General features: G+C 41.4%; 1 protein-coding gene and 1 non-coding gene across 3 annotated transcripts in view; one reads left to right on the forward strand and one right to left on the reverse strand.

The window, feature by feature from the left end:
• Positions 1-16,058, reverse strand: part of HAAO (3-hydroxyanthranilate 3,4-dioxygenase) — a 45,188-nt gene extending 29,130 nt beyond the window's left edge. For both annotated transcript variants that reach the window (XM_054196255.1, XM_054196256.1), the window contains exons 1-4: positions 15,900-16,058; positions 11,799-11,877; positions 2,574-2,657; positions 836-942 (exon numbers count right to left, since the gene is read on the reverse strand). In XM_054196255.1, coding sequence (XP_054052230.1) covers positions 836-942; positions 2,574-2,657; positions 11,799-11,877; positions 15,900-15,979 — 350 coding nt within the window. In that variant the 5' untranslated portion in view covers positions 15,980-16,058. The remainder of the gene's footprint in view (positions 1-835; positions 943-2,573; positions 2,658-11,798; positions 11,878-15,899) is intronic.
• A 5,862-nt stretch (positions 16,059-21,920) lies between these two features.
• On the forward strand, positions 21,921-22,015 carry TRNAI-UAU (transfer RNA isoleucine (anticodon UAU)). The gene is made up of 2 exons: positions 21,921-21,958; positions 21,980-22,015. It is a non-coding gene; the product is annotated as a tRNA-Ile (tRNA).
• The last annotated feature ends 5,816 nt before the right edge of the window (positions 22,016-27,831 follow it).

Consider the following 27,831-nt stretch of genomic DNA (forward strand, 5'->3'; position numbering starts at 1 on the left):
ACTCTTTTTGTTTGAATGAAAAGGCATATCTCTCTAGCTCTCCATATTCGCAATCTTCCTGCTGTGACACTGCCCACGCAACAATCAAAAGTGTAGGCAAAAGGACAAACCCAGCACATTACAGATATTACTGCAGTTTTAAATCTTTATAAATTACATGAATAGCTGTAAACTCATTGGTCAGTCATATCTGGTTAATATCAAAACAGCTTTTTTAACCTGGCTAAAGTTACTGATGTGACTTGACTTCTAAGACTTATGACTCCTGTATGACCACAGGACACAGCTTAGTCCTGCTTCCATTAGAATACAAAGGTAAACCTCTCATTTCTTTGAAGATGTTGTTCTCATATGGCAATAAAAACCGGGCAGAAGTGTGTACAATGTAGAGGGATTAGTGCTAAGAAAATTGACTTTTGTTTCCAGCTTCCCACACACTTACCAAGAAAGCCTCTTCATCTTTTAGCTTTTAGTGCTTACAAAGGAATTCATGTTCTGCTTGCCAGAATTGATAAAAAAAAAAATATCTTTTTTGATTCGTGTTGTTACAGAGCTCTGAGATTTTTAAAACTTAAGGTGACTGTAGTAGACAAAACGTAAGTAGATAGCTATAACCACAACATGCATTTAAGACATTTCAACATGTTCCTGGTCTAAATCAAATGCTAAATGAGATCTCTGTTTATATGTGTATAGATGTGTGGATAAAATTACTAAAAAATTGCCAGGGTGAGTCTGATATATTATCAGGAAAGTAAAGTACAGTATTGTATGGACATGAGGAATTAGTTTATATTATGAATCCTAACAAATTAGCCAATGGTTTATACTTCACCTGAGCCCATCAGTCTCTGTCTTTGATCTTTCCCTCTCAATCACAAGACCCACAGTGTTTGCGTATCTCTGAGGAGAATGAGGTATCCTAGCAGGTAGGAGGAACATCTGTTCAAAGAAATGGGAAAGCATCAGTTTCAGGAAGTCTTTGTTCTTTGTGCTGTCCTTCCCTTCTGCCCCCCAACCTGCAAAATCCTTGGCTCCTTGCACCATTTTCCCCCTACTCTTTGTTGATCCTGTGTTGCTCCTTTGCAGCTGCACCCACTTTGGTACCAACAGCCCAGCAGATGCTGTATCTTGCTTTCTCAGTGAATGATGACTCTGCAATCAGCACTGCTTTTATGACAGTCAGGTGCTCTGCTCCTGGTTTGATCATCATTGCTAAGCACAACTGAAATGAAAATCTAACCGGTTCCTCATCTGGAATTTATAAATTTACTACCATTTCTGAATAGCAGAAATGAAAATAAAAAGCGATATTTTTCTGGTCAGCTCAAGGAAATATCTAAACTAACCAACCACATGTATCCCTACAACACAGTGAGCACCTGTGGTTGCATGATGAGGAGTGTTATTCTCTCCAGAAATAATTAACAGGTATGAGGGACTACTTACTCATGCAAGTGACAAAGTGAATAGGCAACATTTAGTTGGGAGAAGTCTATTACTGAAGTTTGAGAATAAACCTTTTCCCAGCAGCTATCTGACTATGTGGGAAGGTGGTAAGCCTGTACTGTTCTTCAGCGCTACAGATTTCTTGGCTAAGTTTGGGCAAGTCATTACAATTTCTCTGTCTGCAAAGCAGAGCTAATGACAGTGCCTCACCAGGGCTAGTGTCAGTCTTCCCACTAAGGCTATTGTGTGCTCCTTTTCATTAATGCTTCTGGTACATGCCAAGATCTCAGCTGGATGTACTTCTCCAATGTGAAGTATATTACCAGAATCTCACTGTCCGTAGGTTTGAAAACGTAGATCTGTTTCTTTATTGAAAATGTTGTAATACTTTTAATGACATCAAGCTGTCGGGTGTAATACATGTCTTCCATTTTAAAGGCTGGCCCCACTAGATCGAATAATCCTTTCAAAGACTGAGTGCAGTTCAAGCTTGTGACAATAATAATGAGTGGCAGTTGTAGCACATCTAATAACTTGTAATAACACCAAGTAAAACACCGAGCCACGCTCTCATTAAGAGCACTGCAGTCTACGCTTTAGCAAGTCCACTACTATAAGGAAAAACAACTGAGGGTAGCTGGATACACTCTTCTCAGCTGTTCTCATATTGTGATGGTTGCGAAGGCCAGCTGCGAGGACTAAAGAAGGTGGCTGAAAATAACTGAATTTCTTAACTTTCTAAGTTGTGGGCAGTTCGCTTAATGGTGTGGGTGGCTGGTACGTACCTGACGGTGTGTAAATAAAATACTGATCCACTTGAATTCACATGGCAGATTCCATGCCATGCAGGCGAATAAGAACTCCTTTCAGTGTATTCCTGACTATCTGAATGGGTATCCCAAATGCGCACAGAGATTTTTATTTGTTATTGAAATTATGAAATGTTGAAGACAGGATATCATAGTTTGCTGTTAATTACATGGAATTTACTATCCTGCATTCAAGATTTTTTTTTTCCTGATGCCGTGTTTTGCAGTAGGGATAAACTGACTTTAAAATACTTCATAAAATATTCATTTAACATACCTATGTACAACAATAACAGAAAAACAACCCTGATTTACCTCCCCTTCTCGGATGACAACATCTTTATGTTTCCCATTTTCAATTATCTTCAAACACATATCTCCTTTAACCTGGTAAAAAAGCTGAAGGAATAGGAAAACGACATTAAGGCAACTACTCCAAAACATTCTGTACTTCATATTTTGTATATAAAGGACACATGTACAAATACATTCAATCTATAATTGCAAATATTTCCAGATTTTTTCTAACAATAACAGACTTACAACCTTTGCTGCTTCTGAGAATGTTACTAAATATGTATTATTTCCATTACGTTACATACATTTGACAATCTATCTAAGAGGTCTGTAACTGCTTACAGAGCTATGCTGTGAACCCAGTGGAATTCCATCATGCTGTCTTTACTTCTGGGAATTACTCTTTGTAGGGCTGGGATGTTACAGTTCAGACATACATTGATTAGACTGTATATGAACAATCTTCATTTCAGATGTATCAGGGTCTTCACTATTACATTCAGTCAAATTAAATGTCAGTTTTCCAAATAAGCTCGGACAGGTTTTTGTGTGTTTTCTCATTTTTTAATGGAGATTTCTCATATGGGAATAATTGCCCATTTGGAAGCTGCTCTGCTTTATTTCTGTGGATACCCTTGAAGCTGAGAACAGCTGCTCCTCTTCCTACTGTGTATGTAAAAAGGATTACATTTGAAGCATGTATAAGGATAGAACCACTGAACCCATAATTCTGTCTTCAGTGACCTTTCCACAGCTCTGTTTCCAGGGTAGCTTTGTGGGGCCTCTGCGGTGCCCAGACCTAGCCTCATGGTTCATGGCAGGACTGTGCTATGATCTGTAAGCAGATCTCTCTTTGACCTGGAATAATGGGCACATTTTTTCTCGTTTTATATAATACAGGGCAATAATACTTCAAAAAGTCAACCTTGATTTTCTGCCACTCTCTACCAGGCTTCTATAGGCTTTTCACGTTCTGTTTACCATATCTAGAAACCAAACGGATTAATTAACATAATTGCTACTGCAACTGAAATTGTATGAAACCTGATCAAAAGCTAGAACTATAATGAAAATTATTTTATTTATAGTAATTCACTACAGTTTTAGCAAAATGGAAAATAAATAGGGGAAAGAAGAAACCACCGATGTATACAAAAAACCCCTGAACTAGATCTTTTCCAACATTAGAAAAGCTTAATCAGTTTTTTGAATTAGGATTGTTTTCAGGAGAGTTTTGAAATATTAATACACACCCCTGAGAATTCAAGGAATACCTCTATGAACATAAGAAAGAATAAATATGCTGCCAAGGGAATGAAATGTTAGAGAGAACTGAAGATGCACCGGGAGCTGAGATGTGCTCTCAAGCTCTTACACGAGTGAAAAGTTCACCTTGTGCCGGGGACATCACCGTGGATAAATGATAACTCTTGTCTAGATGGCCACAGCGTCGGGCTACTTATCCTTCTTGCACTCCATTTCCCCGTGTTCTTTTCCTGTCATTTTCTTTGGTGTTACTGAATGACCGTATAAAATGCTATCGTAGCCCTCATTACAGAGCACACTGGGCAAGGCTAACTGCGCATTGTACAACATAAAGTGATCTGAGTGGGGAAATGACGTCTCCTTCACTTCAAAAAAAGACTCATCAAACACCATAAGACCCTGATGGATTATCACACAGGCCATTGGTAATATGGCACTGGTAATGCTGAAAGATCCTTTTTGAAACATCAAGTTTGGAGTGTTGTCTTCCCTATAACTACCGAGGGAGCTATTACTGAACACATGTACAGAACACGTAGGAGAGGAAAAGGATAACAGAGACAGAGGCTTATTCTGCTTGTGACCATGAATCACAAGGCTAAGCAACTTTCTGGTAATGAGAGACTGGGGAGGGGAAGGGGCCCTTCCAGTTCAGTAGCTGAGCATCACTGTTATAAGGAAAGATTCTGAACACTGACTTGTTTTGCAGTGGGAAAGGAGGAATGAGGTGGGCTACGCATTGTCAATAAAAGTGTTTTTCTGACTGAATTTAAATAGTACCTTTCACTATAAATTATGGGCTATTCTTCAAAACTCTTTTTTGAAAAATGTCTGAATGCTTCAGTCACCCATAAATCATCTGATGTAACTGTGATTAATACAAGTCGTGGTAATTATTGATTCTACTGCTGTGCTTATATTATACCCTGAACCTTTATCAAGAAAACTGTCAACTGTTTTCTCAGTGAGTTACGGTCCATGCCTATTTCACAGGACAGTTTGGCAATGCAGGGTTGTACTGTCTTTTTGCTAGAATGTTATTTTTATTAAATGCTGACTGAGCTTCGCATTGTGGGCAAATCTAACCTCTTCCTAAGTATCTCCTGGAAATATCAAGGCCTGAGTAAGGAAGTACTGGTGTGTGTGTAGGGGTGCGCCCACACACATGTGTATACGTATGCACATAAATATGTATGCATATATACAGAGCATGCCAGTAGAGTTCATGCCACCTGAAAATATAAACTTTCCTAGTTGTTCTGTCTTTACTGGGATAATCTGGTACCCATTCTCCACACTAGTATCGAAAACTGAGGAATGTATAACATTTTCGCTCTATTAGCATCTTATTAATGACAGGGTCTCTTTGTTATGTGTAAAATATATATATATATATATGTATCTTTGCAAAAAAAGCCTACATTTTACATTGCTACTGCATAATGGGTCAAAATCGGACATGGATTTGTCTTTGTGGGTGAAGAATGTGGCTCAAGGAAGAAACAAAGGTTGTTGACTATTCTTTTTGTCCCTTTTATTACTACATATGCTTATTTGGTTTTTTTTTTATTTTATTATTTTTATCCCTCCTCTTTTCTCCCTTTCACTTTTCCAGACTTTTGCCTTTCATTTAGCTTTTCTGCTTAGTGTGTTGCATCTTCTTGTTACGATTACACTAAAAACACCTCTCCTTATTAATTCTCACCTTACCTCTAGAAGCAGAGCCACATAGAAGTCATTCTTTATGCTAAGCATAACATTTTTTTCTTAACATTGCTCAATATGATCATTAAAACTGCAGTTATACCTATGAAAATTAAATGAAAGCCCCTTAATATTGAGAGTTTATTTTTTGACTCATTTAGTTTTCTGTAAATTCTCTTTACTGTAGGAGAATTACATCCTCCTTCCTTAGTCTGCTTCACCCTTCTTGATCATGCTTCAAACCTGATAACGTTAACCTGCAGTGAAAGGCAGCATGACCAATGCTAAATCATTGTCAAGTCTGTAAAAGGGTATTTCACTCAATTATGTAGACTCATAAAATAAATTATGCAGATGTTTCTGGAGAAAACAGGTCAAGATACAGAGAGGTGGGAGTTCACTGTTCCCTTCAGTGGGAGCATCACGGAAACTATTTGTCTTGGTAGGAATTCATTTCAACAGGGTAGTAGAAAGTGTGGATACAACCTTAAAAAGAACACTATCATCCCCACCATATTCATGTGGTGAGAACTGTATTGCTCCTTCATCCAGGTATGCGTATCCTAGCAGAGTAAAGAAGGAAGCATGTAGTAGGGGAATAACACAGTATTTCTAATTGGTTTGCACAGGCCAATAAAAAACAAGTCTATTTTATTTTATGTACAGCAGCGTATGTAATTTGATTTAGATCCACCTTTGATATCAAATTCTGCCTAGATGCAGGAGCTCAGAGCTCTGTGAGGGCTTATGTAGCTGAGAGCTTCTTCACGGGCCTCTAAAGATACCCGCAATTTGCAGCGTACTTTGAGTACTGACTGCTTCCGAAAGTGTAATTTGGGATTCTTCAGCCACTTCTGGGATTAGGCCCTGATTTGGCATACCCTGGCTAGTATTGCTTGTCAGATTGCTAAATACTAAATTAATTTGCAGAGCAAATAAAATTCTGGTGTGGGAGTAGAGCCTGGGTGTTCTCCAGACTTCGGTGGTGAATGATCTATTTGAGCACAGAAAACCAATTTTCGTCCTCTCTCATCACAAGACTTTTCAGGCATCAGAAGTCTGGGAGGCAAACAGATGAGGAAGGTAGAGAAAACTATGTTGTGGGCTTGGGTTTGTTTTGTCTTTTTTTTTTTTTCCTCTGGTCATTTACATGTCATCTGTGAAACCTGAACACTAGCCAAGATTCATCCCAACTATTTTATGCATCAGACTTATTTCTGAAGACTCAATCTCTTTCTGATGCAAAAGGATTATCACTCTTACTATGTTGTAATAGGAACTTTGTTTCTTATTAAAATATTCAAAGAGTTTTCACCAGATAAATGTGGGATTATTTAAATGTAAAGAAGCAAAAAGCTTTCTCTTGCTTTGCTGCAACTCATATTGTCAGTTTTATTTGGAAGATAAGCACCACAAAACTACCTACTGAAATGCTCACCTAGCCCCTTTCCCCTCCTTCTCAGGCATCCAGGATCCCCATACAATGCAAAGGGAAAACTGAGCTGCTAGGGAAGAGTTTCTCAAAAGCATGCTGCCTAGAGAGTAGCACATGGTAGAAGAAGGGGTCAGGCTTCATTTAAGCAGGTAATTTACTCAGAAACTGGAAGCGAGTCTTACTCATGGTGTGTGTGCGTTGAGGAGGAGAAAAAGAGAAATTGAAACTCAGGTTAGAAAACTTGGATGAGCTGTGGCAGATGTGACTTCAAATCTATACGATGTTTCAGAGCAAGACGTTACTACATCTCAATCAGACCACGTAAATACACAAGAAGAAGCTGAAGAGAATGGCCAAAATGATCAAAGGAGAGGGAATTTCTGTTCTGTTCTGTTCTGTTCTGAGAGTCCTCTTTAGGCTCTGATCTGTGGGGCTGCATCACTACTTAGGTGGCTGTATCCATAGGAAAAAAAACCTAGATGTTGAGTGCATAAACTTAGGGTGAAATACAAACAGCAAAATGAGAAGCAGGGGTTTTAAAACCCAGCAGAATATTGTGCCGATGGAAGTGTGTTGCAGGTGGTAGACGAAAGGCTGATTTGAATTTCTCTGCATGGAACTGCACTGTTTTATGTAGACTCAACACCAGAATATAAACTGTTAAGAGATCAAAGTTGGCTAGTTGAGATTCGTTGTGTTTAACTGGTGGACTGAAGTGGATAAAGAGACAGGAGCCTAACTACTTTTGTGATCCTAGATTTAGCTGTTAGCACATCTCACTTTCCCCCAGAGCAGCCCACACGATGCAGTAAATAAAACCCGAAATTGGTTTTACTATAGCTAAGCTTTATTACGATCATGGTTTTTATCTGTCATTAACTTCCTCCAAAACATACAGTCCCCTTCAGTTTTCACTTGCCTTATTTCTTGAAAATTACATGGTGAGTTTATAACATAAGACTAGAGGGTTTCCCACACACACCTCAGGCGTTTGCAATGCTGAAACTCAGAAATGCCACTGTATGGTGAAAAGTTCAAAAGACAAAGGTACATCCAGGACTGTTCCCTGGTACCTGGAATGCATCTGCTACCCTGTAGCCATCACGTCAGGGCTGCCACAGACGCTTTCACAGGTCTCATCAACCTGAGCACACAAGAATTGTAGTCACTAGTCTGCGTAATCTGAAGCTCTCTTGACAAGTGGGGTACATTGGAATAACAATTCCTACAAAAACTCAAAAAATTAGCTATATATCACAAACACTTTTTTTTTAGTGCATGTTAAGAAAGTTTTGTCTGTATAGCTATGTAGGTGCATTCTCACAGCAGGTTTTTTGCCATTTTTCAACAGAAGATGCATTTCCAAAAGCAGTTCAGTTTCATTTTAAGAATGAATCTGATTCAGAGGCAAAGAACACCTGAGCAGATGTTTGTTGACCCTATCTCTGTTCTGATGGAGAAGCGAGCAAGGGGGAACTTAACATTTACAAATGGGAAAAAGAATGAACATGACATAGTGGTAAAGTCAAGCCAAAGAATGTGAATGATTTATCTCTTGTAAGATGCAGCTTGATTTGGCTCCTTACAAAACCTGTCCAATGGAAAACAAAGTCTCAGGTATGAGGCAGTACTTCTGTGCAGAACGACGGCAAATAAATAGTGCACAGAAAATTAAGAAGGAAGTGAAGTAGTGCAGAGAAAACTAAGAAGGAAGAAAGTGTGGAGTTACATATTCAGGAAACTCCTGTTTGTTGAGAGAAGGAAAAAAATTGTGCCAGACTAGCTGTCGTTTCAGCCTAAATGAGGCTGAAATCCTAAAAGGATTTCAAAGGCTTCAAATCCTAAAAGGCTTTGAAGACAGTTCAAATCAAGCCTCCATTTTTTCTCATAATTAGCCAGTCAGAACTGATCTTTCTGATACACCTGCACGTTAATGGCACCAGCAGAGAACAGCCTGGGAGCACGAGGATGCTCCTAAGCCCTTATCTCTGCATGTGAATCCCTTGCTGCTGTGAACTGCAGGCTGACAAGTGCCAGCTGTGCCTGCCATGGGACACACTATTAGCTGTGTCATAACAGGCATAGAATAATGAGTGAACAGACATAAGCAATCCTAAACTTAACTTTCTCTTCTAAGCCAACACTTCTTTGCTATCAGAATACTACTAGTAGAAGAGCATCAGCTAAACTTGCGTAAAGGATTTGTGAGTTTTCGAATTCATGATTTGGCCTGTTAAGAGTATGCCTATATAGCTTGTCTTTCAAATTATCATTCAGAACTATAAATGACCTTCTGCCTGCCAAAATAACGAGCTGAACATGGTCTTGAATGTTTGGGTTTTTTAATCCCAAGTGTAATTTAGGAATATGCGCTTTTACTAGAATACTCTCTGCCTCACAATTCTTCTCTAAAGAAAAAAGTGGATTTAAATTAGATCACAGGAAGGTGCGAATGTGTCTGATAAAAAGCTGTGGTAAAATGCAACGTATGACTATATTGTACCTCCATAAAAGTGGACAAAATTGGCCCATGTGTTAAACTGATATGTAACTGATAATGCTTCTGATGTATGTATTGCCAATTTTACTATCAGAATAGGAATTTGATGTTTCTGGTTTTGGCTGCTGAGTAATTGTGGGAAATTTGCTATGTAAATGATGATGTATTGATACCTAAAAAATCTTGTACCCAGTTGAGTTAGCAATAATTTACTACACTGTTGCATACTGATATAAACGATGCCTTTGTTGATATGGCTAACTTTTTATGTTGTTGGAAAGTTATATAATGGGTTTAGGCTTATTAAAGGTAGGACAAATTCTCTTCAAACACTGGAACATCTTGCAAAATGAAATAAAAAAGGTCATTATATTAATCTAACTTTCATTTTAAGGGAAGGGCAGGTAGAAATAAAATTTTTAAAAAATGAAACAGCCCAGGAATGGGTTGGGGATGAAGGATAATCCTGTGTGAACTGGGAGATGCAGGGAGAGACAAGATTATAAAGAAAAGAAAAAACCCAACGATTTATTTAATATTGTAGTACAAACTATTGTAGCAGTTAAACTTCAGCTCATTTTTGTGTGTTCCTCTCTTAGCGTGTAGCTCTAACGTATTCTTCAGAGCAAGAAAATAAATTAATTGTATAAAACCAAAAAGGTTAAGTTACAGAAAAAGAAAAATTGGAATCATTAACCTTCCATATGTATCTTCACGTACTTTCATCGTACTTTCATTTTATGCTTTGCCAAACCTTGATGTCGTTGACCTTGATAACAAAATTCACTCACTCTTTTTTAATCTAACTTGTAATACTTAACAATATACCATTACAGCAGCAAAAAGATTAGATATTATTCTCAGTGCTTTCTAAGCAGTCACACTACAGATGTGGTTGCTCCTTTCCCAGGGATTTGCTCTTGTTGACAAAACCACATTTTGTTTTCCCCAGCTAAGTATCTCTGGAATTTTCTTGTAAATATTTGATGGATGCTAAATTTTTCTGGTTAGCAACAATCTCCGCACAGGCACTGCCCTGGGACCTGGCTTGCTCCTTCCCAGCGCAAGCAAGCTGCTGGCGCGGTGCCGGCTGTTGCCAGAGGTCCCCCTGCGCAGACGATGAGAAGGGACATGATGGCGCATGTCGGGTAACCTGGTACGTGACCGGAGGTGCCGGTGCCCACAGCCACGGGTGGGCTGTGAGACCGTGGCAGCAATGCAAAGCCGTGCGGAGTCTGACAGCGATACGGTAATATCTGCTCTTTCAGAGCAGCATGGTTATAACGAGTACAAACACCTGCACGGCACAATTATAACACAATTCATGAAGGCTCTTGTGAAATGGTTGGGTTGGTTTTGTGAGAAATGATTCAATGATAAGTAAACACAAATTTTTGTTTCTTTGTAGAAGGATTTATTGAACTTGACTCACTTCTGCCTTGAACTATGTAGATTCTTAGGCTTGGGTTTCCAAAGGTACTTAAAATCAGTAACCAAATTTTACTGGAACTACATGAAATTAAATTGCTCTGCTGGGAAGCAAGGCAAATTCTCTCCCATCCTGAAATCCTTACTGCCAGGCCTCTAGTGTCCCCTTTCCCTTAGGGTTCCTTCAGAGCCAGCTGTGATACCTCTGACTCAGAGGAATCTTCAGGCCAAGCAGACAATTCCATGAAAGAGGCAATAAGCAAAGTAAGTGCAAATTGTTACAATTTTGATAGGTTTCTACTCTTTCTTCCTGTATTCTGCCTTTGGCACAATGGCTACTCACAACTCAAAGCAGTGGGACGGCTTTCTTTTGATACAGAAGATGTGCAGCGAAAGGGACTGATTTGAAACATATTTAGAGAGTCTATTCTTTAACCTTCCAAACCTGAATGAAAGCTGAAAATGCTGCTATTTTTCACAAAGTCCAGAAAAATATAATTTCAAGCCAATCAAAATATCTGATTTTGATTTTTGAATTTCAAAGTTACTTTTGAAATATAGACTGAACTTCTGCAGCAACATATCACTTTAAAAATACCATTACCTTTCCAAAGTTTTGTTCCAAAATGTTGAAATGAGACATTTTGATGTGTCAGAACACTTGCTCTAGTTTCCTGTTGGAAATGAATTACAGCAAAATAGATCTGATCTCATGTGCCTGTTTCAAAGGAAATGCACAGATGGTGTATGGTTCTGGTGAATGATTCTGTTTGAGTCTTTGAATGGATCTAATAAATACAACATCACTGAGCCTGGCACTGCTAATCTGTAGCTGTAGCTTCAAAAGTAGCTGCATTTTAATCATGACAGATCAATTAAAACAGTAAAATATAAACAGCCTATAGGTTACCTCTTCTCCTTCTTCAATATGATAATCCTTCCTTTCATTTGGCCCTCCAACAAACATCACATTTAATTGATGGCGATGCCTAGAAAAGAAAATGACAATTTACAGCTATCTCCAACCATGATGTTCTTTATTTCACATAAATTTGGGGTTTGTTTTTTTTTTTTTTTTTTTTTTTATTCTTTGAGGACAGTGAGTCAATGAAACAATGCTGAGTGACAAGCAACATCCAGAATGAGAACTCAAAAGCTCTCCGCTCTGCCACTGTCCTGCTGGGTGACCTGAGGCCAGCTACCTCCCTCCTGGTGTTTAAATGCCTCCAGCTATGAAAGGGGGATAATGATAGTCACCAAATGTGGAAAGAGCTTTGAACTGTAAAGATAAAGAATGCTAGGTAAAGTGAAAGGAATGAGAGGGAAACGTCTTTTCAACCTGAGCTGATTAGATCAGGATTCTGTAAAGGTAAGACACTTTTAAAGGTTAACAAAGGTAAAAACATACATTTTTCCCCATTGGTAGAATTGCCAGGGATACTGATGGTAGGAATTATCAGCTAATTTCTCTTCTATTTATACTGGTTTTGCTAAGGTGGAACAACACACGGTGGTTTCATTGCAGTTTGTGGCTAATTCAGAAAAGGAGATTCAGACCCTTTATCTTAACTCTGCCCCTTTTAAGAGCCCAAATGAGATCCTAGTAACACAAAACCAGCAAAGCCACCCTCCCCTGCAACATGGGGAAGAACAATGTGCCTCTGTGTCAGCACCTCATAAGCCTCAACTGAGAGAAGCTATTTTGAATGGCTGAACGTGTATATTTGATCTGCCATCGTTATCATGTTTACTTTGAAGAGTATTTAAATGATAATGAACAACACAGTAGGATCTAGTAAAGCAGAAATAACAAGTAACAGTGACAAAGCAGTTGGCCAAATAAAAGTCTAAAGAATTAAATTAGATTACAACTCTTAAATTGACTATTTTCACCATAGGAAGCTGTATACATTACAGCACTTGGCTTCATGCCTGTATCCTAAAATAAGGAACCGAAATCAGAACTGTTTGTACCATGCAGATTTAATATTCGTTTTCAAGAATGCACTGTAATACTTCTGCATTAATGAACACTTCTACTAAAGAAAGGCAGGAAGACCAAAACAGTAATAACATAGCTAATTAATGAAATGCATTAAAATCAACACTGGAGAATAAAATAAGAGAAAGGCAATCTATGAGTATCTTGTAGCCTATGGTTAAGATCAGTTAAATTTTTTATAGAAACCCATACAGTTTTGTTATTAGTTCAATAACTAAAAGTTAAAATATTGCTCTAAAAATCATTGTTGCTTAACTTTTTGTTTGGCAAATCTACCATTAATTCTGCTACCCTATGGGTTTAGCTGGGTATAACATAATGAACAGGCAACTAACTATGTGTTCATCATTCCTATCATTAATATAATGACACCATCAAAAAATTCCAGCTATGAAATACAAGCAGGAACGCCAATAGGTTTGTTTGTCCATATTGCTAAATAAAGTTGCCTGCTTAAAATAATTGCCTTAAGGTAAGAAGAAAAATCATAAGGAAAGCAGTTTCAGTTAGGACTGCCAAAATGCAGTTAAGAGTATCATAATGGTTTCAGCTGTGTGAAAATTACTTGATTGCACTGTTTTTAGAATGAGGTGCTAATCAGCGGTCTAATAAGTTTTATATATTCTTATACTTCTCTTCTTGACCACATAAAGGAAATGGTGCCAGCAGGCAACCTTTTAAAAATGTCTTAAGACCAAGAAGAATCAGATAGTCCTTGACCACAGTTAGGTCTCCTTATAGTAAGCATCATATTCTGAACTCAAAGAAGAGCTTTAAAAGTGCCACAGCTACCCTGTAAAAATCAGCTATGTCAAGGGTTCTTGCACAGGATTTTGCACTAATTGCTCACTGTTGAGGTTAAAAGGCATTTAAACTTGCAAGATAGTGTCATTAAAATAAATCTAATGAAAGCTCTTACATTGTATCCTTTTCTTGACTTGTAAAACTTTAAACAGGTGGTGACTCACGAACTGAGGTTTTGTTTTGAAATCCCAAATAGGCATTTAAAACTTTGGATTCTCTCAAGTGTATGGAATGCAACTGAATAAAAGCTTGAAAGCCGTAATAAATTTAGACACCAAAAGTCCTACTGATTTGCTGTAAGATGTAGATTTTAACCATTAATTCTCTCTTGAAACACAGGATCATAAGTTACTTAAATGTTTTGAGGTGGTTGCCTTCCAGTGACGCAGAAGTGAAAAAATTGCCTTATAAATCTCTACTCAGCACATAAAGGATCAAAACTGTTGGAAAAATGGTGGAAATCTATTAGTCGCTTTTTGGAAAATCGCCTAAAACCTTTTTGAAAAATCCTGAAAACATTCATATAGCACCAGGAGCAAGTGGTGAGAGACTCAGAATCCATATAGTAGATGGCTTTCCTCTCCTTCACAAGCCGAAGCTACGGTGGAAGAAGGATTATTTTTTTTAATCGACGCAATTTTTATCACAAAAAAATTGTTCCTTGTTTCACTGTGGCTTCTTGCAGTGTTTATGGGGAAGACTTGTCACCACCGAGTATTTAGCGATCTAGGTGGCTGTCTGACCTCTGACACAGGTCATGTTCCAGAGTTACTTCAGGATTACACAGAACTGCTGGTAGGGGGTGCAAACAGTGCACTAGTGACAAGAAGGTTCGTCTTACTGATGCAGAAAGAAAACTATGAATATTACACACACTGTAAAGTACTAAAATTTTACCACCATCATTGCTAAGCTTTAGAAATGGCTATGCTTAACAAAATGCTTCCTAAATCCACTTTGAAAATGAAAGAAATTAAAACACTCATAAGGAGAAGACACTTTCCTCATTCTTTCCCACTGTGAAACTATTGTAGTGATTCAAATCTCATAATTTCTTAGCTAAACACACAACTGTAGTTTCAACACAGTTATCTCAGTAAGGATGTACCCTTTACCTTATTTTTGTCTTGCAACCGTTACTTTCAAAAGTAACCCTTGAACCTGTGAATGGAAATTAATATCACTGCTACAGTACTGCCTATTCAGCTTTTGATTAGAGGTAGCACTTCAGAGTTGGGCAAGAGGCACATTCTTTGGTGCTTTTTTAATGATTAAGTTGCAAAGCAAAATTTAAAAAAAAAAATTTACAAGAAAGAGAAATGCTTTCCATTTTCTTTATAAAACCTGGGTTTATATTGCTCTCTACAAAGAATCCTTTCATATGAAAGGCTTCTGCTTACAGGGTTTTGGACAAAGTATATTGTCCGCAACTTCACTGACAAATCCTTATTAATGTTGTGACTAGAAAGTGCCACACGTTGGACCATCTACACTGGAATTTGCTTGAGTTTTGACACTGAGAACATGCATGCTATACAACTGCATAATGCCCACGCTTTTTTCTTATATTAGCTGTCTCATTCAGAATATGGTTTGTAGCTCTAAGGTGCCAGTCAGTGCTCTGAAACGCTGCCTTGTCAGCCTCACGATGAACAGAGGGTCCTACCCTGCCTTGACAGCTCTGGAAATGCCCTGGAAATCTGCTTCTCCAGTGCTCCTGCCCTTCCCTTTCTCCTTATCTTTCAGTGATATGTCCTACTGGTTTTGGTTGCTCTTGCAGCTTTGGCTCCTCTGCAATGTTGGAATGACTCTCAGCAGCTCTGGCAGCTGTTTTAGGTTGTAATTTGGTAGCACTAATTTGTTAGCTAAATCTTACAATTTGTGGATATGATGCCATCTCCTTTTATTTCTATGAGTTTATTGTCTCGGGGCCTGACACAAATTCCTTTAATTCAGTCTAAGTGTGCCTACAAGAGACTTTGAGTTGTATTCAGGTTTATCTTTACAGCTTCTGCAGAGTTACTACATAAGAGATTTTAACCATTTTCTGTGTTTCGAAACAGCACTCTGACCGCAGTCTGAGAGGAACTACAGTTCCTCACTAATCTTTGCCATTTATGCATTTTAGCAGCTTCCTCATAACTAAGAATATCTGCGTATATCTGAGAACTGAGTTAAAAAAAATTAAAATCTTCATTTACTTACATAAGCTTATTGCACACAGGTGGCAAAAAGGCAGCTTTGTTTTCTTCTATCCATTTTCTTACATTTACAAGAAGCTCCATGGTCCACCAGCTTTTGACAAAGATATGAAAGTTTGCAGAGGGCTCTCTCCGTGAGCAAACTGCATGTGACTTCAGGCCCAGAGCTCAGGGGATTGGCTGGTAGAAGAGGTGTCTTCAGGCTTGAGCGTCCACGGGGACCGGTCCATCAGCCAAAGGTTATTTCATAAAGAGTACTAATGCTCCAGCAGTTTAGCTAATAATTGACCAGTGCTTTTAAAATATATATTTTCATCGGAGACTCATTCTGCCCAAAGGAGGAGGTTTCTTAATTCTTTTACGCATCAACTGGAGTATGTGCTACCTCTGTACAGAAATTGCCTTTTTACATAAATTGAGAGAAAAATGGGCAAGACTTGGGCTTGCACACTCTTGAAATCTAATGCAGAAACAGGTTTCAAAGCTAAATGTAAGCTGGGAGCAGTTGCTCAAATTTTAGTTACATATAATATATATAAAAAAGGGGTTTTTTTTAATACATGCATAACTATATACAGGTGTTTCAGGCTTGAGAATAGAGACCATTTCCTTTTCACACCTCCCCTCAACCCTGTTAAGCTGAATGTTTGGGGAAGTGGCGTTTGAAAATATTGGGATCATCTTCTGCCAGATAACAAAAATAAAAATGTCTTTTGCATTTCTAAGACCAAAAGCAGTTGTCTGTAAGTGCTCATTGTAATTTGATGCACTCTCTGACAATGTTACAGCAGGGCTTGTTGGAGAGCAGAACATGCTTCTGTGATGCCCTTTGGGAACGTGCAGCATATTGCCATCAAATTATCAGGGAAACAAGAAACTGAGACCCACCAGACATTCCAGATCCATATTAGTCTTTATTCCCTCAGTAGTTTCTGTTCAACATTTACATAGTTCCTACAGGATTGCTCACTCTGTTCCCTGCCACCCCCATTTTTTAATAAGAAAATGTATAAACGTGTTATTTTCAGACTTGAAACACGTGAAACGGGTGGTAAACAAAAAAGCCTAAGACATTAAAAAATTTTTGCATTTTTCAGTTGCTCTTGACATAGCTTCATCTTCTAATTGCTTCTACACTGGGCTTAGTGGGTGAGTGCATGTGGGTATAAGGTTATAATATGATTTGTTAAAAGTGAGTGGTACATCCTCATGGGTTGTGCATGAGCAGTGCAGCTGCTGGACTGAAGGGTCAGTTCGCTGGGACAGTGCAAGTTTAGGAGTTCTTTAGCTTATACCATTATAATTTTGCAATGGAAAAAAGCAATGGAGTGTGAGTTTGAACTCATATCATGCTCTATTTCCAGTATGTATAAGGGTGACCCTGTTTTACCTTCATCTTTATCGCTTCTTTGCGGTTTAGTTTAAACTAATTACATAATTGATCAAAAGAAATCCCTTTATTTTGGGATAACAGGATCCACATGCAGATTACAGTTCCACTATGTTAGTACCATCACAATGCACTGGCAAAAACTTCCTCTGAAATAAGCCCAAAGTAACTATTATTTCACTCAAATCATGGGGGGTGGGTGTGTGTGTGTTATAATTATTTAGCACACAAAAATTCTGCCATTGGAATAGCTGTAGTGAGACACCAGTGCATAGCAAAGTCCTTAGGCCTTTTTGGACCTACAGACAGGAACACTTCAGTGCTTTTTGTGCTGTAAGCTGCTGGCACACTATTTAGTTGCAAAGGAAAGAGAACTTCTGCTTAAAATAAACTTTCACTTGGGGGATTGTGACCCAGCCTGGTGGGACCAGGAGACCTGAAGGCACTCTATTTTAATGACCATGGTTTTGTAAAAGTTTTATCTCATCATTACTAACATGTATTGCAGAGCAGGGCTCCATTTGTCGGCCATGAAAACCAAGAGATTTTACAACGCCACAGCAGGAAACAGATCCTGGAATTGACAGAGCCAAGCCTTGTTCACCACAATATTAATGTGCCAGTTTTCACTGCAGGGCTATTGTCCGCAACCCCTACTCTAATCCCTAGTCTCCACTTTTTCCACTAGGCAGAATACAAGGTACTATTACCTGCAGAGAAAACTATCTCAGTTGCAGGCTGATAAATCCATTTGGTGGCTAGAGTGAGGTATGAAAACCCGACAGCCAGACCTACTCAGGGAGGAAACCAATGAAGTTCACTTATAAAATTCACCATTAGTGAAGCTGAGGTTATTATCACAGGGTAGCATTTTTCTGCAACCTTCTGAAATCAATAGGTTTTGAAAAATGCAGTTAATGGCCTCTCCATGCATATAAGAGGTGTAAGGGAACATTGGGGTTTTTTTAAGGAGGAATAAGAAATGGTGTGTGTGGCCTGGAAGTACTGGGCCATGAAACCCCATTTCTGTGAAATGTACTGGAGAAGCAAAGAAAAGAGCCAGCACTGCAGGCTCCGTGAGACCTCAAGTAAATACATATGCCTTGTGACCTGGCTGGGGCCTGGATTTTTCTTGCTAGTCTACTTTGCAATGACTTTTCACATCTATCAAAGCCTGTTCCAGCAGCTGGGGTTTCTCCTTTCACTTTCAGTTCTATGCAAAAGGAGTTCATTTGTCAGCTTTTGCGTCCACAGAGGTGCAAGACTACTGAAGCACAAAACTGCTACACAAAAATAATCCGTCTTTTGCATTGAGGGTGCAGGAAAAAAGTGATAACGGAAAAAACTGACTTGAGGACAGCACTTACTCTATTTTTCTACTTTTCTCAACCACCAGACCTATTAGAGACTTAAATTTACTAGCTGGTGTTCAGCAAGCAGCATGCGTTAACAAAAAGCACATAAGCTAAATATTGTGTTTCTAGTCAGAAGAGGTATTCAGGTTCATTGCCCAGGACTTTTACCTGTATTAAAGTGATACTTGGTCATTTTTCCATTACTGCCTGTATTCTTTTTTTTTCACCTAAAGAACTGGTGATAAAGACCTAGAATGGTCTAGAGCCCATGGGAAAGGATGAGGGAAACAGACTGTAAAGCCAGCAAGCACAGATGCTGCCTGCTCTGCTCTGCACTGCCCATTCTACTCTTGAAAGCAAACAGCATTGTGAAAAGTGGCTCTTAAGACTTAGGTTTTTTTCATACTTAGTGCGAAGAAGTATTCTGAAAAATCTTCACCAGGGGAAGTTTGCACTCATGAGCAATTTGAGGACAAAATCCTTTTAGTATCATTTCGATATCTGGTGATATGCAATGCAGAGACTGATTTATCTACATTGGTGTTAAAATAGTGCAGCTACACTGATGTGATAATCTGCAGATTCTGCAAGCAGCTGGAAGCATGTAACTTTCTGCTGCATTAGGACAGCTTTAACTTCTGTGTTTTATCTTTTCCTTTTTTTTTTTTAATATTGTGAAAAAAAGGAAAAACAAAGGCATAGATATGACTGAATAATCCATTTCACCCGTTTGAACGTGCTTCCAATTTTTGGTCAATTCTGTGCTTTTTCTGTTTGTTCTTCGAGAACAATGACAAATGAAGTACTTTTTTTATCTTAAAAACCCCTATATAGTTTCTGAAAACAAAAATTCAAATCAGTAACAAACCTACTATTGAACCCAAGCACAGTTATGTTCCCACAAACTAATTCACGTGGCCAAATCTCACTGCTATAAACATACTGTCAAAGGCCTCAGTCTCTGTGAGGATAAACATGAGCAGGAAATGAATCACATAGCACAATAGAAGAGTTAAAGATCCCACAAAAACTACTAGAATCTTCACCGTTATCTATGTTACTTTTATGGGAAGGCTCATTAAAATACAACAAGCAGTGAGTTATCATCTATATAAACACCAAAATTAGACTTTCTGAGTCTTCCCTCTTGCCTGACTCTAAGGTTAAATCTGCAATAAAGAGCTTGTCTGTATGTTCACAGCTTCAGCTTTGATTCTTCCCGGCATTCTTGTATTTGCCAAAAAAAGCACTTGTTTGGATGAAATTATGTGCACAGCAATCTTTGCGTGGCATAGAATATTTTTTTTCTAGTGTAATGATGCACTGCTAAGGATAATGAAGGCAGCTGCTGTTTTCTTGTATACCAGCTATGTGATGATGGTAAATTTCTCTACGAAATGAACTGTCACTTCTCTTTTTCTCCATGCCAGTCACCTTCCTCAACAGTCAGATACAGCAATTGCATGTTACTTCACCTGTCAATGGTGTATACCACTGAAACGTATTCTAAGTAATGCCCAACAGCAGAACAACTTCCTTGACAAGCGAGGAGCACCTTCTCTTCATTCAAAATACTCTCAAAAGGTTTCAGCTCATTTATGAATCAGAGGTGGACGGAGGAGGTAATGAAGTCACACACAACTGCCACTCAATCTGCCAAAAGTAGTTGGGAGATCAGTGCTTGTTACTTGAAACTGGCTGAGGGCCTGTCACCTGCTGCTGGGCCACCCGTAGTTCATTTTTAGAGACGATGGAAATCCAAGCACTGTGTAGCACCCTCTGCAACCACCCACCCTGTCATGAAATGCCCAGTGCTTGTTGCACAGTAAAGTAGCCATAAAAAGGAAAATGCTCTAGTACTTACGTCAGTAGCCTGACAGAGCTGTCTAGGGAAAGCAAATATGGTGACAGTGCTTTACCACGGGTGGAAAAAAAGAACGAGTATGTCTCCTTCTCAACTGTGTAACAGTGTTGGGGCATTGCTTGGGTTTAAATAGCTGCTGATGCCAGTTATGTTTACCATCTTCCTGCCAAGTAAAGATAAGAAGGATCTGACTGCAAAATAAATCCATGTTAGCGGTATACTTAACAATAAACACGTGCATAAAGCTGTGTTTTCTTCCAGTAAGTGTTTCTGAGCATGCAGTACTTCATATATGCACTGTGCTGTTTCTATGTATGAGTAACGTTAGCCTTTTAGATCTACTCAGCATTTTCATATCAGAACACCCGATTCCATCCTTGAATTTTAGGGAACAGCAAGAAAAAACCTTCAGGTATTGAAACAAGCAGTTTAGACTCTGCGTTATGTGACGCCTTTATATTATGAGCGGTCTGTACTTAGTAAAGTATTTCTACTACAGTGAAGTGAGATGAAGTCAGTTGGAGGTAAAGCCAGCCCTCAATGCATTGTCTGCATGGGATAAACCCCAATATTTCTGGTTATTTCTATTCATCATGCAAAAATAATTTTGTATGGTTCTTTTTAACCTGTACTACTTGTTTTGGAAGTGCCAGGGCATCCCTCGTGTTGCACCACAACGGTGGTGGAATAGCAAGTGGACTGAAAGCCCAAAATACTACAGGGATAACGATTTAATTTACTGGCAGTACTTAACTGCTTTTCTCTCTTGCCTCGAACCTGCGCACGACAGGCAGGTGCGTTATTTCCCCGCCGATGTGAATTACCGTGAGGATGAACCTCGCGGACCCAGCGGCTAATGCCTTTTACCAAAGGCCGTGAGCAGCCCCGGTTCCGCAGGCCCTGCGGCCGAGGGCCTGCCCGCCTCGTCCCCGGCCGACGGCCCGGCGGTGGCCGCTCCACCCGCCAGCAACGCCCGGGGGTGGAAGGGGCGGAGGGGAAGCCCCGGCCGTTCCCGGCGGCCCGGCCCGGAGCCGGTCGGAGGCTGCGCAGCGGGCGGCGCTCTCCGCCCGGCCCGGCCCGGCCCGGCGCGGCAGGCCCCGCCCTGGCGGCGGCGGAGGCCGGGCTCTCCCCGCCGCCGCGGCCCGCTGTCCGGCGGGGCGGCAGGGCTTTCTCCCGGGCACCGCAGCCGCTCTCCTTCCTCCCCTGCTTGGGGGCGCAACGTCCGCCAGCCCCCTTCTCCCCCTCCCCGCGCCGCTGTTAACGGCCGCTAACGACGAGAGCGCGGCCCTGGGCAGAGAAGCGGGGTGTCCCGGGGTCGCTGCCCGGCGCGGGGCGCAGGCGACGTGGGGCGCTGTCCTTCCCCCGCCGGGGCCGGGGCAGCGCTTGATAAAGCGTTCGGGAGGAGTTGGTGTCAGGGCTCCAGTGGCGCAATCGGTTAGCGCGCGGTACTTATACAGCAGTACTAAAGCCGAGCAATGCCGAGGTTGTGAGTTCGAGCCTCACCTGGAGCACAGAGCTTTTTTGGGAGCGAAACGGGCTTTTTTGGGACTCGCCCGCTCTCTCCGGGAAGAAAAAAAAAAAAAAAAAGTTGACGGAAACATTATGCAGCCCTGGCAGCAGCGTGGGCCCCCACGCGTGAACCCCGCCGCCCCGAGGGGTCGGTGCCTGCCGGTTGGCGGCGCCGTGGGGTTTTTGGTGCGGGGGGGTGTGTGCACCTAGCCGTGAAAAGTGTCGGGTGGCGGCCACAGCAGCGCACAGAGTGAGAACATGCACGGGGCTGCCTGTGTTCAAGCTGTATCTGGCGATACGGGTGTGGACTCGTGTATCCACCCAAGTGCGGTGTGTTCGGGGCAGCCTGTCAGTGTGGAATAACGGGCGCTTTCCTGGGAAGAGCTGCTTGTGTGAACTTGTAAGAAGTAATAGTTATTTTACACTGTGCCACTTAAAGTGGGGCACTGTAAATACTGACTGGTGCTGCCTACAACTAACAAAGGTAACAAAATCTTCCCCCTTTGCTGCCTTTGGCGGTGACAGTCTTTGCAACGGCTCATTACCTTGGTAATGCTTCACAAATGTGTAGGCCGCAGCAGGAAGGAAAATAATTCAAGTAATTTCAGATTTCTTTTCACAACTGGAGAGGCAACCGGGCCACGGGAAGAGCACAGCTTCCTGAAAAAGAAGGCTGGGGGACACTGCTCGAACGTTTGTTTAGGCCCAGATCTTGTGAACACCTGTGTTAACATCTAATCTACTATTGCAGCAGTGAAATTTATACTAAAAAGTTCAGTGAGACCCTTGAGATCATGCAGCCAGAGGCCCCTTCGTTGCCCAGATCAGTCCCTTAACGTCTGTATGCAGGTGTTAACTCCTCCAAGTGCCACTTCAAGGCTTTTAATTACCACTTCTTCCCTATTCTAGTTACCGCTTTGTCCCCTCTGAATTGTGCATTAACTTCATTGATTTCGGTGACAGTACGGTCATGCCTGAAGCGTGTGCCATATCAGCGTAAGGAAGTCGAAATCAACAAGAGACATCTGTAATATATCGAAGGACAAACAAAATTCATCCTTTGCTTGCAGAGAGTTTTGCGTTTTCTTCTTCATGATGGAGTGCCATGTCCTAGTGGTGAGGGGTATGGACAGTATGGAGGTGTATTTGCAGAGCTACTGGAAATCCTAAAAAATGAAAATGCTGCTTTTGTGTAGCTAGAAAACGAAACCTAGCAGAGGGAGCGGGACTCCATTGCCCAGCCAGAGACCACTTTTTTCAGGGACTGAGCGAGGCCGGTGCTGCTCCGTGCTGCCTCTCCCCCTTCCCCTGTGTGCCTCCAGGCTCCTGCGCTCCCTCCCCAAGGAGGAGCCACCATTTTGCGTTTGGGGTCTTGCTTTGGTGTGCTGGGGGGTGTGTGCGATTGTGCAATTTGTGCCAAACACAAGGTGCACCATGAAGCAGATGTCGTTCGTTGTGTTTACAGCTTTTTTGCGACTCGCGGTGCCAGAGAACCGGTGGGACAAGCAGCGAGAGCTGCACGGCACTGGGGCCTTCTTCACAAGACCTCCTTCATCCCCTTGCTCCCGCTTTGGCTTTTACTCTCGCTCCAAGATGATTTTTGTCTTGCTTCTGCGGGGAAGAAAAAGAAAAAAAAAAGACCAAAATCACCGTGTGAGGCGACACTTGTTGCATTCCGTCCACAGAGGCCTTACCTCCTGACTGACTCCTGTGCCTGACACCTGAGGGAAACATGTTCTGAGGTAGGGATTTCACACTGAAAATCGTGCTAAATCAGGACAATTTGTGGGAATTTGCTAGAAATCCCTGTACGACAAAAGAATGCTATTTATCTAGTGGGTACTTACAAAATAAAGTGAACCCCTGCTAAAGCATGAGGGCTTCCCAAAGGAGGCAGGGCTGTGACAGAAGATGACATGACACCCCCCCCCATGGAGCAGTGTGGCTGCCTGTGGCCTCACGGTGGGCAGCTGGGCAGGGGCCTCCTCCGGCCCCCACCCTGGGGAGGCCTCACAGAGCCTGAAGGGTGCCATGTTAGAGAATCATAGAACCATCGAGGTTGGAAGGCACCTTTAAGATCATTGAGTTCAACCATCAACCTAACACTGCCAAAGCCACCACTAGACCATGTCCCTCAGCACCGCATCTACCTGTCTTTTAAATACCTCCAGGGATGGTGACTCAACCACTGCCCTGGGCAGCCTGTTCCAATGCTTGATAACCCTTTCTGTGAAAAAACTTTTCATAATACCTAATCTAAACCTCCCCTGGTGCAACTTGAGGCCGTTCCCTCTTGTCCTATTGCCTGCTACTTGGAAGAGGAGGCAGACCCTCAACTCTCTACAACCTCCTTTCAGGTAGTTGTAGAAAGCGATAAGGTCTCCCCTCAGCCTGCTCTCCCCCAGACTAAACAATTCCAGTTTCTTCAGCCGCTCTTCATAAGACTTTTGCTCCAGACCCCTCGCCACCTTCGTTGCCCTTCTCTGGACACACTCCAGAATCTCAATGTCTTTCTTGTAGTGAGGGGCCCAAAACAGAACACAGAATTCAAGGTGGGGCCTCACCAGTGCCGAGTACAGGGGGACAATCACTTCCCTAGTCCCACTGGCCACACTGTTCCTGACACAGGCCAGGATGCTGTTGGCCTTCTTGGCCACCTGGGCACGCTGCTGGCTCATATTCAGCCGGCTGTGGACCAACACCCCCAGGTCCTTTTCTGACGGTGAGCTGAGGTTTTATTTCCTTCCCTTCCCCTGTTTTATTTCCTCCTCCAGGGGGTTGCTGCGGGGAGCAGCCGTGCCCGGGCAGGGGGTCGAGGTTTGGGCCTTGGAGTGGTTTCTTCCAGGTGTACGAGGAGCCTGTCCTTGTCGTGGAGCTGAGCTGGGGCTGCCATGGCGCCGCCGTTGCGGCCTCTCCAGCTCTGAGTGGGTGGAGTGCCCTGGGCTGTTGCTTCCATTTGCAACTCTTTCTTGAAAACTAGGTATCTTACAGGCATATGAAAAGAAAATATATGTTTTTGTTTACACTAAGGTGTTTTGCTGTTGGGCTTTTTGGTCCTGAGTTGTTGGTTCATGCTTTAATGCTAGTTAGCAATGGCTTATATATTACGCATGTATATTTATATATGTAGATATACCAATATATGTATGTGTAAAGATACCTTTACACCGTTATGGGAGAGTTCCCAATGTCCGTGTGTGAGTGCTGTCATATTTTCTAAATCTTACGTGTACTCAGGTGATGTATTTAGAAAACACCTGCGTGTGAGTGATGCCAAGTGACAGCTGGGCTAATGTGATCTAGAGAGAGGTCACCTCTCCTTCCCCCTCCTGCCTCCTCCCCAAATAATAACATGGTTCACCTGTGCCTTGTTTTCCTTTTGAAAAACCAGCTGCCAGACCTTGTTGTTCTTCTTCTGAGCTACTGTCTGGCATTCATCATCGTCCTCCTAGGAGGTGTCCAGGGGAGAAGCCTGGGGGCTGCTGTTAAGGGGCTTGGACAGGCCATGGGTTCTCCTGGAAGTGCCCTTAGGAAGAAAGGTTTCCCCATGGTGAGTCCTCCATGCTGCCCAGTTTATCTAGGGCCCTGCCTCTTCTAGCTTATGCTGTGTTCTTTATTTCTGTATTAATTTGCCTGGTGTGGCATGGCTGCAGGCCTGTATCTCCCTAGCTCCTCTGAAATCTTTTCAGAGTCTTTTAAAAGGTCTCTCTTCTTAAAATTTGTGTTGTTCTTCATTTAATGTTGAGTATGGACTGTGCATACTCTATGGGCTTATTCTGGCTGCTCTGAGTTCTCGCTGACTGTGGAAAGAAAGAGGGCTTGCATATAGACACAGAGAAACTTTGTATGTGTGCTTATTGCTGCAAGCAGGATTTACAAAGATCTGGCTATTGCCTCATCTTAGAGGATTAATAGTAATCAAGTTAGGGAGCAGGTTTTGTGTTTATCCCTATATGATCTTGCTCAAGCAGGGAGTCCCACTGGAATGGCAAATGTAGGATCTAGTAGAATCAAAGACAGGCTCATGCAGGATAGCCTTTCCTGGAGTTTATTTCTAAGTATGGCAACTTTTGTTTCTTTGAATGCATCAGTCTGGAACTTTCCATAATATTGGGGCTTGCATGTCCTAACAAATGCCTGTAAAAGCCTACGATAAAGACTTGGCCTACCTAATTGTTTTTAAACCAAAGTAATAAATGTTTTTAGTCTTGACTTTACAAATAGTAAAAAGAGTCTGCTCTTCATGACTTTCCCAATAGATGGCACTGTGGTCCTGCCAAGCGAAAAAGAAAAACTAAAGCAAAGCATTCCCAGACATCCTAAAAATAGAAATCACTTGCCGAATGCTCTGCTGTGCACAGCAGAGAACAATAGGCAAAAATTCCAAGGGTTGCTTGGAAAACAAAGTCCGCTGGAGGTATAGATGCGTTTTGGTTCTTGTTTTGTGTTCCCCCCTCGTCTTTGTATGTAACAACTTGAGGACCTTTCTGAAATTAAAATCTATTGATTAATTGTGTTTGGAGTAACCGAGGTGTTTGGGGTGTATCATGTTTTTTAAGTCTGTATGAATTCAGTACTGTGTCCAAGTGCCAGTATAGCAGGCCCAGTTTAGATTCTCCTGAACGAAGTTTTTAAAGAGTAGCTGGTGTCAGAGGTTTTTGTGCAGTGTTTCCTGAAGCCCAGGCGGCTGCTTCCCTCTGAGGGTGCCTGTGCTATGGAGGCATTAGGCTTGGAAGCGGCAGCTGGGAGGGGGGGGAACCAAAATGTAGGTGCTCGAAAACCATGGGGAAGGACTCTATTAAACCAAATAGAAATATGCTGCTCTTGTGAGGGGAAAGATAATGTAAGGGGGGTGGGGGGAAGTCAGATGGTCACATGGAAGTTTGCTTGCTGAAAAGAGGGCCTGAAAAGTGAAGGTGACATACTGACAGGAGAAGTGAGAATAACTTCGTAAGATCTGTAAAAAAGCAAGCAAAAAATGAGAAAGAAGTAGTGCATTGCTCTCTGAAACAGGGAAAGTGGATGTTACAAGGAGAGAGCAAGAAAAAGAGAGGGAGAAAGGAAAGGAGGAGGGAACAAAGGGAGCAGATAGAAGAACGTAGGTAAGGAAGCTTTAAAAATAAATAAATAAATAAATTGGGTTGTCTGGCTTATAGCTATATAAATGTGCTGCGTAAGTCAGTGAAAAATAAATGAGTGTTAGCCAGTCCAGCCAATCTAAGATGGAGTTGCTGTTCGAAGTGAATTGGCCTGTACGTTTTGCTTGAGCAAAGAGTGATCTCAGGAGGCAGGGTTTTCTTCTCTGTGTTTGGAGTGGTTACTTTAGTGTGGCAATATAAGAGACCCCTTGGTCTCTCTAGGGATTGAAGCTGGTGTTGGGAGAGCTAGAGAGCTCAGCTTTCTGGTTTGGAAAAGGAAGGAAATGGACAATCAGTAGTGGATTTAGTGCCCACTTAATTTTCTTGCTTATGCTGAGTTTGCTGTGTTAGGCTCTGCTTTTAAGGTGGAAAAAGACTCTTGGTTTCTTCAAATAGTTTTGGTGAAGCCTAAATATTTGAAACCTTGGAAAAGTCTCAAAATATAGCAAAACAAACTAAACCAGACCCAGAGAAAGAACAAGCTGGGGAAGTGGCTGAAATGGCAGGGGATAGTCACAGAGTCTGTAATTAAAAATTTTGGAGGAGGGATGCTCCCTTGAAGGAGGCAATTGAGCCTGTACTGTCTGCTTTAGTTGAGAGATCTTTATACGCGGTTATACAGGTTTATGGTAGTGCTAAGAAATACTTCTAGAAATTTTACTATGAAGTCATATGTATGA

This window comes from Rissa tridactyla, chromosome 3, assembly GCF_028500815.1.
Source record: "Rissa tridactyla isolate bRisTri1 chromosome 3, bRisTri1.patW.cur.20221130, whole genome shotgun sequence".
NCBI lineage: Eukaryota > Metazoa > Chordata > Aves > Charadriiformes > Laridae > Rissa > Rissa tridactyla.